We start from the raw sequence: 14,625 nt of genomic DNA on the forward strand, positions 1-14,625 counted from the left end.
ACGTCAGCAGAAAGATGTAGCTTTGCTCTTCTAGTCCAGCTGGAGTTGTTACTTTCTACACTTTCTACACTCTAGCATGTACATGGTGAATGTAGTGTCTCTACTACAGCTCCATGAAATGTTCTCTCCTATTACTCATCAATAGGGAATTCAGTTAGGAGTCACTGAGTGAGCACATGGAGAAATGGGATAACACATTTCTTAGCTGGCGCAACAGAGTGGTTCTTTTGGAGGCTGAAAATGTCAGCTGCTTGAGAATCAGTTTGAAAAGCTTCTAAATGTTAGTATTAAAAATGAATACAGCTTTACGTTCTGGCAGTATTTGCAGTTTTATTAGTCAAGTTTTGATCATTTATTTAGAACTGTGGGTTGCTGGATCACTTGCTTGCAGGTGAAATGCATTCCTAAATGATTCCCTTCATTCAAATAAACAGGCTTTCTCAGAATATATATCAGGCTGCTCATGCTCGAGACAGTTGCAGAATGAGAGCCCTTTTATGCAATTTGAAAATAATGGCATGCTCGTTGTGCAAGATGAAAAAGAGAGGTGGTTTCAGACCTATTCTTCCAGCACATTATGAATTTCTTTTTCTTTGCTTACAGCTGTTATTGCTGGCGGAGTTATTGGCTTTCTGTTTGCAATCTTCCTCATCCTGCTGCTGGTATATCGCATGAGAAAGAAGGATGAAGGCAGTTACGACCTTGGTGAACGTAAACCATCTAGTGCTGCCTATCAGAAGGCACCTACTAAGGAGTTTTATGCATAAAATTCCTATTTAGTGTCTCTATTTATGAGATCACTGAACTTTTTTAAATAAAGCTTTTGCATAGAATAATGAAGATCTTTTTTTTTTTTCATTAAAGAGCCATCACGGCACCTTTATGATAAAGTCCCATTGTATTTAAAACTTTTCACGTATTCCTTTAAAAATGTAAAATTAAAACTTAACATTTGCAGTGTTCTGTGAATAACAGTGGCAAAGCATTATTTTATAAAAACCATTGATGTTCACCGAATCATTTTTAAAACTTTATGCATAAATATAAAATAATGAAAATGATTGTTTTATCCTATGAGTCAATGAAAGTTGTTTAATTTTTGTCAGCATGTCTCAGATTGATCTTACGAGTTAGTTTTTATTTCATTAATTTATCTGTTTCAAAAAAAAAAGCCTTTTTGTAGTTGTCATGGTGCAATTTGTCTTCAGATAATTCAGATAACAGTAACTTTTAGTGTAAATGTAATTTTTCAGCTATGTAAACTCTAACCTCCACTTTGTATAAATTTAAGTGTCGGAATATCAATTTTACACTTTGCATTGTTTCTCAGCGTACCTGTAGCTTCAGTGAGATTTGTAACAGCAAATTAATGTGTAAAATTGGATTATTACTACAAACTGTATAGTCATATTCTTACTAAAATCTCCTGTAAGGAAGATTTGAAGTAAGCTACTGACAAACCTAAGCAAACCCAAAGACTCTAACAGTATTTTGAGAAGTTGCTGCAGATTTCTATGGCCACTGTATTTGTTAATTGCAATTTGAAGGTACACGTAGGGGTTTAAATTTTTGTTCTTTAAAAATGCATTTAAGTTGTAAACGTCTTTTAAAGCCTTTGAAGTGCCTATGATTATATGTAACTTGTCGCAGACTGGTGTTAATGAGTATATAACAGTAAAAGAAAATGTTGGTATTTTATAAGCACAGACAATTCTAATGGTAACTTTTGTAGTCTTACATGGATAGACATAATTGTAATTTGGGAACATAAACACTACTGAATAAATCATGTGGCCTAATACTGAAAATTCCATTGTGATATACTTTTGTACGTTTTCCGTTCCATGTCTGCAGTGGTTATGTTTTAATGTCACCACGTTCGTCGAGTAGGTCTTCAAAATCCACCCGAAACAAAACCAAAAAGGCTGTTGATAAGGCTGATCCTGAGACCAGATTTACTGCTGAAGCGGCAGAGAAAGCCTGGAATGTATAAGCGTTACATCTGGTGCACGAGTTATGAGTCATTTGGCCTTTGTGTTATATTTCATGGCAGTATTGACACAGAGCTGTTCTTCCTGCAAATGTTGCTTTCAGTACTGTAAAATTCAAAGGAGTACCCGGTTTCATTTATTGTGTATATCAGTTTTTGATTTGTTGTTCCTTTTTTTTTTCCCTGGCCTTTTGGAGACACTTGTTTTATTCTGCTCGGACTCCAGCAGAAGAGTTGAGACGAGTGGAATATCTTCATAAGAGAAGAAAGAAATATTCCAAGTAGAAGAGAAAAGGCTCTGTTGCTTAGATCGCAGATAGGTGTCGGAGAGAGGGACGTGGAGAAGACGATAGTCTGCCTCCCTATATTACGCTTTGTCACAGACAAATGGCTTCGTCTTCTGCTCTGTTAACCTCCGCTCTTTTGATTTTGAAATTTCCAGAGTTAGATGTTCAGGATATCAAGCTGAACTGCTTCTCAGAAATGGCAACGTGTTGTAAATAAGAGCTGTTAGCTCTTCAGATAAGAGTTGCGTCACTTGTATTTGTCGCTGTCCCAAGTTCAGTGGTCATTTAGAAACAAACGCTATCCTGTGCTAAATATTTAATATATTGCTTTTTAAATTACTTATACTTACTGGCAAGTTTTTCAAAGCCATACAAGTTCAACAAGTAAAAACAGGGTAAGAATTTAACAGGTATATCTTATTGTGCAATATTTAGTGAAATTCAATTAGTAAAATAACTGCTTGAAATAACTGTGCCAAGAAAAGAAAATTTCTGGCAAATGCTGTGCCACTGCTGTAAAATAAAGCATTTGTTAAAGTGCCAAAATAAAGTCTACCATGCCTAAACTAATACTTTATTTGTACAGTCTGACATCCAGTTTTTTGAAGCCCACTTTGCTTAAGGTAGTAGATTTGAATTTTCTTTAAGGCTACAATGAATATCGCTGGAAATATATCCATAAATATTTAACTCCAGATAAAATGTCTCCTTCTCTGTAAGCAAATTGATATTAAGAAGCTGTTTTCATCTATACATTTCAGATTCCTCCTCTACACCTAATATCCAGGACACTTTAGCCAATGCAGACATCTATTATAACTACACAGGCTGTCAAATATTATGCTTTCCTGGTTCCTCCCGCATCTGCTAACAAGTAGAAGGAACGGTAAAGTTTCAGTTGTTTTAGCACTCATATTTTTTTTTCCTCCTGCACATCCATTATCCTCTCTGTTACATTATAATCTCAGTTATAAACATTGGTTCAGTTTTTATCAGTCTAAAAACTCAGCTGATGTAGACAGCCATCTTCCCGCAACGCTATTCAGAAGAAATGGGCTGCTGAATGTGCTTCTCTTACACCGAGACTTCCTAGCATTGGTTGGGCTCCAGTTCTGCTTCCCTTTTGTTCTCCCCTTCCTGGATGCATTTCTGGCAATGTTCTGGCTGCGAGAAGGTGTTGCTGGGCAGCTGTGGTCCTATGCCAGGCTGCGGGTGCTGTGCTACATGCACAGCTCTCAGCAGGGGCTGGGGCTCTGGTGTGGCTTTTCTCCAAAGCCCCTTGGCTCTTCTCCATTGGGGCTGCTGTGGCAACTCTGAAGTCCTCAGCAGCCTGATATGGTGCTTCCTGGGGATTGATAGGCTTTAATATTTATCAAAATGACATTCTGCTTTGATTTTCTCTGGGCTATAAATGGTTAATTCCTTTTAGCTTCTTTGCTAACGAAGCCCAGTGCTGGTAGCCTAAAGCTCACATTAAAAGGAATCTCTCACCTTTGTTTTATTCATGGAAATAAATTCAGAAGTTGACGTCTTGGTTCCTCTGCTTTTCAACTTACAAACTGAATTGTAGCTCATGGTTACAGGCTGTCCAGGTTTTTTTGTTTGTTTGTTTTGTTTTGTTTTAGCATTAAAATTGATTGAAATTGCAGAAATTACAATCAAAATTGACATCTTGTTAATAACTGATCTGCTAAGAAAAGAATTACATACCCATGACTTTGCATGTTACTCCTTTTCCCCCAGTTTCCCTCAGAAATGTGCATTGCAATTATTACAGAGTGCTGTCTTAAATGGCAGATGCTGTTTTTAAGCAACACATGGAATACAGGAAATGTTTGTAAGGGAAAAATTCTTCAGGTTAATGTTACTATTAAAACTATAGGTGTGAGGAAAGTTATGACAGTGTGCTTACCATTGCTCAGGTAAGCAAATAAGGGGAAGGGAAGTCTAAGAAAACTCTTGTTCTAACAGAAGAAATATAGCGGTTGCTTTTAAATTTACAATCAGTCATGTTTGTTACTTACTGGTCATTTAATCAGACTGGCATAATCTCCTTTAAGGAACTTGCAATATTGTTGTCCAGTTTTGTTGAGCTTTGATGCTAATTTTGTTACATTTAAGCTCTTGCCAATGTATCATACAGCTCTAAGCCTGGGTGTGAAAATGCAGCGTTGCAAACCTTCAGAGCACTGCTTTTTCATAACTTCTGGTTTAGGAAGCTTGATTTCAATACACAGTTTGTCCAAGAAAAGATACAACAAATGTCCCTCCTCTTGGCACATCCTCTGTTCCTGGGATCACTGTGGCTGCAGCAGAACAGCTCTGCTTGGGAGCTGGAAGGGAGAGTGGGACCGCTGACATGTGCATTTCATTTCCTCCTGGTGACCAGGCACTGGGATCAGCCGTGTGGGTGGGACGTGGAAGAGCTGTAACCCAACCCTGCCAGCATGAAGGATTCTCTGCAGTGCTTTCTTCTCCTGTGAAGTGAGTTGTATATTTTTGCTTTAAAAACAAACGAATGATAAAACTTGGGGTCAGTGTAGCTCGAAATGGAAACGTGGTCGCCTGACCTGACCCTTGTGAAGCAGTTTCACATCTGCATCAGATGTGCAGAATGGTCTCCCGTGTGGATGGAAACACTGAGAAACCCTCTGTGTGTCTGCAGCGTCTCAGCTTAGTTTCTAGTGAGGGACTGGGGAGAAGGCAGCAGCCACGTGGAGCCAGACGTTAATTTGGGGTGAATGGTAAGAAGGCATGAAGAGAAACCGTCCTGACAGCACACGCTTTCCGCTGGAAGTTACAAGGCTTTTTGTTTTCTTGAGTTGTTGCTGTCATGCTGAATTTGTTCTTCAGAGAGAATCTATAGGCAGGAGAGTGGGCAGATGTTGGTGTCATAGCCGGAGAGGCTCTCGTTTGCACACAACTACCCCAGCCACAGGTCTGTGCTGCCTGCTGCAGGCCTTGCCAGCTTCCACTGGCTACAGGCCCCTGGCATTCACAGAGGAATTACAGCAGCAAAACAGGTGGAGGATCTGCAGAGGTGACCCCATTCATCTTTTGCTGTCCCCTGGAGGTGCTGCAAGGGCAACGAGAGGAAAGGGCGAGAGTGCGAGCTGTGCTTGGGAGGGGCACAGTCTCCTGTACTGTGTGCAGTATTGGTGCCACAATATAAATAGAATTGTAAACATGAAACTATTAGAGAATTTCCTAAGGAAGGCAACGCAGATGGGGAAGGGTCTGGAGAGCAAGGTGTATGTGGAGCAGCTGAGGCCCTTTGTGCAGCCCAGAGAAGATGAGCTGAGAGGAGGCCTCATGGCGACTGCAGCTCCTCAGAGGCAGCAGAGAGGCAGCACTGAGCTCTTCCTCTGTCTTTTTATTATTGCTGGGAGATACGAAGCTTTCACATTTGGTACCAGATGTGTTTATGGCATTGCCTGCAGAGCTGTTGAGTTTTTTAATTCATGTTGCAGCTTAAAAACTGCCACAGTTGGGATGGAGCTGAGGTGCACTCTCATGGCTGGAGGTCAGGTCTAAAGAGCTCCTCCAGCCTGGCAGCTCAGCCCAGCCTGCAGCGAGAGGAAGTAGGAATGCTTATGAAAAACTTCCAGAAAAACATTACAAAATCCGTAATAGTGTGTTTAAAATAAACAGACCCAAAGTTCTCTGCAGGGGGTGACTTCAATTCGTTTATATTTCTTCTGGGGCATTATGCGATTTTTTTTTTCCCATGGATCTTTTGTTGATTTTTTGAATGCAGAGGAAGCTTCGGATATTTTTTCTTCTTTTAATTCTAAAATGAACCTAGCACTGATGTATAAGAAACAGAAATTCCACCAGGCATGGCAGTTAATCGAAGCTTATCTGGTGGTGGGAAATGAAGCTCTGCAGAGGAAAAATATTCACGTCCCAGTTACCCACCCACCTCGTGCAGCTCTGCGTGGTCCTGGAGTCTAAACGGGTGCCCATTCTCTTGAACTGCTGTGGTGGAACTGGAGCTTTCTGTAAATATTGGAGCTCTCCGGAGGATACCAAAGAGAAATGGGAACCAAGTTACTTTTGATGTTTTTGTGTCATAACCCATAATACTAACGCCCATCTCCCTCCTACACCCCTTTCTAAATATAGCAGAGGGGAGAAGTCAACAACCATCATGCTAAATAGTAGTGAAAGAATGTAAAACAGTCTAAAGTTCAGTTTTCATCATTGCTCCCTATAATTTTCATTACCGCAGAACTAACCAAAGGAATCTCTCGTCAAAGGAAGAGAAGTGGAGCATGTGTTCCTCCTAGACCAGCCCACAGTGCCAGCTGAGTTACTGCTGACTGGGGAAAAACATCTTGGGAAGGCACTGCTTTTGGGACTGAGTCTCAGATTACTGATGGCACAGTTTGACTTCTGTTTAGACTGAAAATCTCAAATGAAGGGCTCTGCTTCTAGGAAAAGGGGCTGTGGTGTTCGTGCTGTTGACGCAAGATGAACAGTACAGCACCCAAAAAAACTTTATTGTCTGAGCTGCTTATTGGAGTAAAGTCTTCCCAAAGGATCACAATCAGTTTAAATTGTTGATTATAACTAAAGCAGCAGCAAGAAACCTTGCTTTAAAACATTTTGCCTTGTTTTGCACATACTGCTATTTTCCTGAAGAAAATCAGTTGTCATTGGCTTGTAAACAAAAAGACTTATTAACTTGTCACTACATACAATTTTGCAGAAGATTTTGTCCTTTTTGCTCTTCAGGTGCACACACTATTTACATATCTATGCTATTGCATGGCTTAACTTACATTCTTACAGTCTGGTTTTTCCTTTCTTTCATGTTAAAAATGTTAAGTAAATATTTACCAGCTGCCTCAATGCATCGGTGTTATTTCAACCTGCTTTTTGCTGGAAGCTGATATTCATTAAGAACACATATATGAAACAAATGGGAAAGAAAGTTTAGCAAAAACATTTTGGCTTCCAAGTACCTGTCTTTATCCAAAGCAACTTATTTATTAGATAAAAGCATTTTGCCAAGTGAATTGAACTGAGTAATTCCAATCATGGTGTTTCTTAAGACATTAAACCAATGGATCTCATTGCAATCTTTAATTTTTGTTTTCTGTAGGTTGAAAGAGAAAAACTTTCCTGCTCTTTTAGCTTCTAAGCGGTTTTATTAAAAAAATGCCTGAAAATGAAAGAGAGAATGTTATACCTACAGAAGAGCTGTCAGAGAGTCTAAAGTTTTCTTTTACCCTCTCTGAAAGTGGCTACAGATGGTCAGCTATGTGATTTCTCCCAGTTTATGGTTTGAGTTTTGTAACAGCTCTCATGGTAGAAATGATCATTTTTCCCTGCTTTTTACAACACATTCAATCACTGAGAACTGTGTTGATTTTTACATCAGCCTTTCCCGATATGATTTTTAAATGCTGATTCTTAAACTCCATAGAACTGTTCTCTTCTGATTCTTCTAGATTCTAAGAAATACGCTACCCGTTCTTCTGGGCAGCCTGGTCTAGTGGTTGGCAACCCTGCCCATGTCAGGGGGGGTTGAAACTAGATGATCTTTTAGGTTCTTTTCAACCCAGGCCATTCTGTGGTTCTATGATTCTGTGATTTAAAAAGTAATACATAGTTTTACAGCAGCTCCTAGTATTTTTCGGCATGTGTATCAAATCCTTCACAATGTGGTCATTCAGACATTTGAAAATTTGCGTAAAAATTTGCTATCTTCTAAATACTTACTTACAAAAGGGAATCAGAAGAGGTGGACAACTTTTTCCATTATACTCTGCAGATAATTGCCATGAATGTAGGTTGTTGTTGTTGTTTTTTTTAGCGCAATGATACCCATGAGTGATTAATTTTTTATTATCTTTGGTTGGCTTTACTGGCCAGTTCAGAGTCTTGCAGTTGAACTTAGAGCAACACGCAGGTAAAGCTGGGTCGCAGCGGCTCCTTGTACAGAATAGGGTGTTTTATCTGTTTGCATTCTAAGCCATCAAAAATAACAAAACCAAAATCCTCATACTTTCACGCATGTTCAGATGGTAAAAGTAATTTTGGCGCTCAGTTTCTGTCAATCTGTCTCCTATCTGCTGCTTCAAGAAAGCTCCATCTCACAGTACTATAGCTGATCTAGAGAAGTTGGGTCCAGAGGAGAGCCATGAAGATAATCAGAGGGCTGGAGTACTTCTCTTATGAAAAAAGGTTGAGGGAAATGGGCTTGATTAGCTTGGAAAAGAGAAGGCTCCAGGGAGACCTCATTGTGGCCTTTTAGTATTCGAAGGGAGCGTATATACAGGAGAGCAAACAACCTCTGAGAATTGCTGTGAAAGTGCTTATAATTGAATGCTTTCACCATAAGAAAGTTATTTAGAGCAGTATTATTTAATATATATTTAATGCAAATACGTGATAATTGATGTTAGGTATCTATATGACTTTTCTTTCTTGTAAACAAAGGAGTGAAAAACCTGTTAATACAGGTGAACCCACTGCTACTTGAATCTCTGTTTTTACATCAGGTGCCCTTTCTCTGCTCCCTATCAACGGCAGAACAGGTCACACAGTTTGTGAAGACATTCCAGTCAGAACACATTCATCCAGTGCTTAACAAAAACCTCTCTGTGGTATGTCCAAGGTATTGCCACTGGAATCTTCTGTTAATCTACAGGAAAACTTTCATTGCCAGATCATATCTGACTAGCAAGTTCTGCTGCCAGAACTTTGGCTATGTCACGAGTTACTGATATTTTTATGTCCCTGGAGCATGTGTGTTCATCTCTGCTTATTTGAGGTGCTTCATGCCCCCATGGCGAGAGGCTGTAAGAGCAAAAGGCTGTTGCACACTGGGTAAGAACCCAGGGCTTGCAGATGCCAACACTGCTTCATTCTTGGAACACGTACACAGTGGCGTGCTGCTGTTAGCTATATGTTGGCTTGTGTTATTCAGAGAAGAAATTTCACTTCAGGAAGAGAGACTGAATTTTCTTGGCTTACATCAAATTAGTTTGAAACCGCATAGAAACTCAGGGCAACTAATGCAGACTTCTGACAGTAAACCTGTATAGCAGTGCACACAAAGCAAGCATGCCCTACCAACCTCCTGCTTTCAGATGTTCTGTTCTCTGCAGATGAACTTTCTTGAGACATGAAAAAAAAAACGGTCTCTGACACAGTAGCAGAAAAGCCAGCAAAACTGCATAGAAAGATGGATGCCACAAGGTGCTTGCTGTCTTTCTTTCAGTGTCTCTAACTTTTTCTCCACTATGTGGACTATTAGGATATATTAATTTGCTGCCAGGCTGCATGAATGGAAAGACATACAAGTCAAGGTCAAACCTGAACACTTTTTTTCAGGAAGACCTGAAAAGCAGCAGTTCTTGGGAACTTCAGAATATTTCTTTTCAGCTCCTTTAACTGAAAAGAAGAGGAAATAAAAGCTGAAGTCTACATTAATTAGCAGTCCATACTTTCCTGGCTATAGCAGAAAGAAAGCTACAAAGGACAGTTGAAACGAACAAAAACTTCCTAGTAGTACTGAAACAAAGTGTGAACCTAAAGGAGACTCTTGGGAGACAAAGTAAGAGAAAAAAAAAAAAAAAAAAAAGGAAAATAATTCAGTAAAGTAAACAAATGTCATAACATGAAAGTTGAGAGCATGCTTCTGAACAAGGGGAGCTGCTATATCGGTAATTCCTTCAGGCTGATAGAGTGTGCTCCCACTTCAAACACCTTTTGTGTTTTTACCTGTGCTGGCAGCCTTTCAAAGAAGTCTCACACTTTTTTCCCTCCCCCTCCCGACTTTGCATAATAATTAGTGTGTGAACATGCTTGTGATTTCTTTATTATTTTAATACGGTCGCATTGTAGAGACTTCAGTGAAGTTCCAAATGCCACTGAAGCAGCCTTGCTCCAGAAAGTATGTAGCATAAACAGACTGGAAAAACAAAGCGCAGAGAAATAGTATCATACCTATGCTCTGTGCCATGCAGGGAAAATCATGTACCAAGCAGCTGTCAGGTCAGAAGAGATTCAAGATCTTTTCAGCCAGTACCCCATGTCCAACAGCAGACTGCACCAGTTGCTTCATATACTGTGTGAAAGAAGGTGAAAAAATCCTGCAGTAAGAAGTGTCATCCATCCTCACATTAGATATCGTCCTCCTTTTGAGAAGCTAGGTACAGGATTATTCCCTGAAGCACAGTTACAATCACGTAATTCTGATTATTCTTGACATTTATATATGCATATATATATATATATATATATATATATAGGCAATCCCTGTCTCGAATATTAAATTAGTTTTTTACTCTGACACTGTTCCTAGCAGTGTCATCTAGCAGCCCCCTCAAGATACATCCTTATGGGTAACTTCAAGCACCTGAATAATCTTAATAAGTTCACACGCATTCAAGACAGATCACATGGGTGACTTTGGGGGCAGGGGCTACAGTTTTGCCCAGAGTAGTATACAAAGTCTGGGAAACTGAACACAGGTCTCTTCAGCTCCAGCCTCTCCCTGATTTAAAATTATAATCCCTAGGAGGGAAGAACAATAATCTGAAAGTCCTAAAGCTGCAAAGTAAAGAAAAACAAGATTATGCATTTAGTGAATAATACAAAATATGAGAAAATACTGTAAGAGATGGAAATACCTTTCCTGAGGCTAAGTGGGTATTGATGTATTTCAAACCCATAAACAGATTTGTGCATGTTCCTGGCTGAAAAGGAGCAGGGTGGAGTTCTAGGTTGTGTTATTATGTCTCTTTACACTTTCTTATTTATTGCTTCACAAGCAAAGACAGCAGCAGATGTGAGCAGTGTGTTCTTCTTTTCCCTCTGATCCTGGGATTAGTGACAGACATGTCTAGATTTCTCCATCCTTCTGACTATTTGATGATAGGGAAACAAGATAGCTCATTATCACTCATCCTTCTAACTCCTGGCTGTGCAAGCATTATTAAGGGGAGCTAATTCAGGAAGAATTAATTGGAAATCAGGTTTGGAAAGTAATTTAATTGAAAGGGGGGAAATGAACAGAGAAGGAACCAACCTAGATTGTAAATTCAAATGCAACTGTAATTTTACATTAGCTCTTCGTTTCAAGTCTGTCCTCCATTCTCTTTCTCCTTGGAAGCAAAAGGGAGATGCATGCATTGGTGGTTAAGTTTCAGAATTTGTGGGGGCAACAGCCAACCTTTGAGAATGGAATATTTTCTTACAGGATACCCAACCACTGACTTATAACCTCAATCAATATGTGTATAATTTCTTCATGGAGTCCTTGCCTCTGACACAGCCTATAAGGGAGGATATGTGGAGAAAAGAAGGCTGTGGGGTGACCTCATTGCAGCCTTTCAGTACCTAAAGGGAGCCTACAAACAGGAGGGGAATCAACTCTTTGAAAGGGTAGGTAACAGCAGGACAAGGGGAAATGGTTTCAAGTTGAGGGAGGGGAGATTTAGGTTGGACGTCAGGGGGAAGTTCTTTACTATGAGAGTGGTGAGGTGCTGGAACAGGCTGCCCAGAGAGGTTGTGGATGCCCTGTCCCTGGAGGTGTTCAAGGCCAGGTTGGATGGGGCCCTGGGCAGCCTGGTCTAGCATTAAATGAGAAGGTTGGTGGCCCTGCATGTGGCAGGGGAGTTGGAGATTCATGATCCTTGAGGTCCTTTCCAACCCTGGCCATTCTGTGATTCTGTGAAGAGACAGAAGGGCAGGCAGAGCTCTAACAGCAATTTATTAACAGCTTCATTTAATCAGTTATTTCCCTCAATGGAACGGAGCTCTCGAAGACTACAGCAGTTTAAGTGAAATGCAATACTGCATCCCACAGAAGCACTCTGTGACCTACGCAGGTGAGGACATTGCAAGAACGTGCCACCTAGATTGCCCACTGAAAAGCACAGGTGAGAAATACAAGCTCCTCACCTCAGACCAATAGAAGGGAGAGTTGGGCCCCCAAGGACAGCCATTATCTTGCAGTGCCTCTTTCACATCCTTTCCCGAGGAACGCGCTCGTTAGCACTGCAGTCTTTTCACTTAGGGCGAATGTGAATATTATAACACCGCGTTGAATTTTAGAGGGGAATTCTTCACTGTCTTCCTGATAGCGCAGCTTCTGGAACTGCACCAAGGGCTTTGATCCTAAAACACTTACCTGCAAGCACTAGAGTAGTCCCATTGACTTAAATGGAACTAATCGAGCGCTTAAATTCAAGTGTTTGCAGATTAAGCCCCGTGTTTGTATTTTCAGATCTTATCTACAGAAGAAATCGCACTCATTTACCCAAGCGCTTTTATAAACACGCCTTTATTGAAATGATCGCGGCGGTACTTGTGGACGGGCCGCGCCGCGCTCAGCTGTGCCTGTGCCCCGTTCCCAGCGGCACGGAGACGAGCGCCGGCTGCGAGCGCGGTGGACGCCGCCAGCGTTTTAATTATGGCGCCAAATACCCGCCGGCCCCGGGCTGAGGGCTGGCAGCGGGGCCGGCCTCGCCTCGCTGGAGCCCGGAACGGCCGCTCGAGCCCCCAGGCGACTCCAGCCGAACGGCACCGGCGGGCCCACGCGGCGGCCCGTCCCCCTACCCCGCCCCGCGGCCGCTTCCTCTCCTCCTCTTCCCCGCCGCCCCCGGCAGGCCCGGCGGAGGCGGGGGTTCCGTTGGCGCCGCCGGGGCTGCTTGGGGAAGGTGCGTGTTCGCTCCCCTCCTTCTCTTCCTCCTCTCCGCAGGGAGCCGAGCGGGGCGGGACGGGAGGCCGAGAGAGCCGCGGGGAAGCGCGTGCCCGGGCTCCTCGTCCCGGCTGGGGGCAAGGAGGGCCGGCGGGCCGCCATCGCGGGGCCTGGGCCGGGCGCTGCCCCGTCGCCTCCTCCTGCCGCCCGCTCGCTCTAGCTGCGGCTGCACCGAAATGGCGCCCTGCCTTCCGCCTGCGCTGCGCTGCCCTGCCTGGGGCCGGCGGGTCAGAGCCCTCGGCCCGGCCCCTCTGCCCTTCCTTCTCTGGAGGACAAATGGCTGTGTGCCGGTGGCTCTGCGGGCCGCCCTGCACAGCCAGAAGTAAATACGTTCCTTCCTTTCTCTTGGAAGAAATTAAAAAGTGTGTCGATGCCCAGTTGTGTTTGGCCGTAGCCACGTGCTTCAGGGATGTACGGTCGGTGCTAGGCGAGGCGTGGCTGCTCAGGGCTCTCCGAAAAACAGCTGGGCTGAAGAGAACATTGCTCTGAAAAATGTCACCAGACGCAAAACTCGCAGATATCGGATGAATCACATAGTCGGTTAGGCTTTATGGCACATCATGGTGAAGAAATCCAAGTGTAGAAAATGATATAGTGCTTCTGAGTAGGAAGTTCTAGAAACTAGTACCATTTAGGTTTGTTTTGGCAGGGCTTCGTTCTTCAAAGACTGCTTTTTCCAAGTTGACGTGAAAGAGGAAAATATGTAAGAGAGAGGGTTTTATATACATGTATGAAATTATATACATATTTCATGGAACTACTAAAGATATGAAAGAAAAATAAGATTAGAAAAACCAGCAATGAATTTTGCAAGCTGAAATGGATTTTTTAAAAGAAGGAATTTGGTATGGTGGAGCTTTTCAATCTGGTGGCTGTATCTGGCAAGTTGCAAGTCAACTCTTGTGTACTACTGAAGAGAAGGTTCAAAATTCACATGTTGGATTTATGTTTAATTGATGGCAGCTTGCCTCTGCCTTCAAGCTGCAGCACCTTGGGACCTGACTTTTCCAGGTGCTGGAAGAGTACCCAAAAGGCTGCTCAGGAAGGGCCATGCACGTTCACCAGCTGGAATCCTGATTTTGTGGGTTTGAGTTTAAAAAAAAAAAAAAATTGTCTGTCTGGTTTTCATTCAGTTCAAAATTAGATTAATTTTTACTGTTTCTGGAAACTGTTTCACATCTGGTTGCCTTTTTGTATTGAAGCACGGTAAGAGTGTATTAATCTGCTGATGAGAGGGGAGTGCGTGGGTGTTTTCTCTTAGAGAGCAATCCTTGCTATGGCTGGAGAACAGATTCCCTGTGTGGGAATGAAAGGACTGTTTACATCTATGTCTTTGTTTAGAATGTCCCTTTTTTTTTTTTTTTTCTTGAGACAGTAGGATTTAAGCCAGGATGATAAGGGTTAGCCTTGTTTTTTCTTTGGTTACTTTTATGCAAGGACAAAACCTTTTGTTAAAAGCCATTCTCATGCTCATCTTCTATCACCTCTTAGAACTCCTTGCAGTCTTGTCTGATGTTCCTTCTGTTAGATTATTATTTTGAATAAGTTCTACAATGTATCTTTCCCCAAAGAAGCCTTGCAAAGCCTATCTGTGAGAGGTCATAAGCCTTGTTTCCTTGTAAACTTTGCCT

General features: G+C 42.0%; 2 protein-coding genes across 8 annotated transcripts in view; both read left to right on the forward strand.

Annotated features, from left to right (window-relative positions):
- The window catches only part of SDC2 (syndecan 2), a 56,548-nt gene extending 53,699 nt beyond the window's left edge, over positions 1-2,849 (forward strand). Inside the window, exon 5 of the mRNA XM_031591037.2 lies at positions 604-2,849. Within this exon, the coding sequence (XP_031446897.1) occupies positions 604-767 (164 nt within the window). The 3' untranslated portion in view covers positions 768-2,849. The remainder of the gene's footprint in view (positions 1-603) is intronic.
- Positions 2,850-12,849: 10,000 nt separating this feature from the next.
- Positions 12,850-14,625, forward strand: part of CPQ (carboxypeptidase Q) — a 160,794-nt gene continuing 159,018 nt past the window's right edge. For 4 of the 7 annotated variants that reach the window (XR_016465264.1, XM_031591038.2, XM_090137825.1 and 1 more), the window contains exon 1: positions 12,851-12,953. The gene's annotated coding sequence lies outside the window, so the exon portion shown is untranslated. Of the gene's footprint in view, positions 12,954-14,625 lie in introns of all 7 variants that reach the window. The other 3 variants (XR_016465263.1, XM_090137823.1, XM_090137826.1) reach the window with 2 other exon arrangements.

This window comes from Phasianus colchicus, chromosome 3 (assembly GCF_987193195.1).
Source record: "Phasianus colchicus chromosome 3, bPhaCol1.hap1.1, whole genome shotgun sequence".
In the NCBI taxonomy this organism is placed as follows: domain Eukaryota; kingdom Metazoa; phylum Chordata; class Aves; order Galliformes; family Phasianidae; genus Phasianus; species Phasianus colchicus.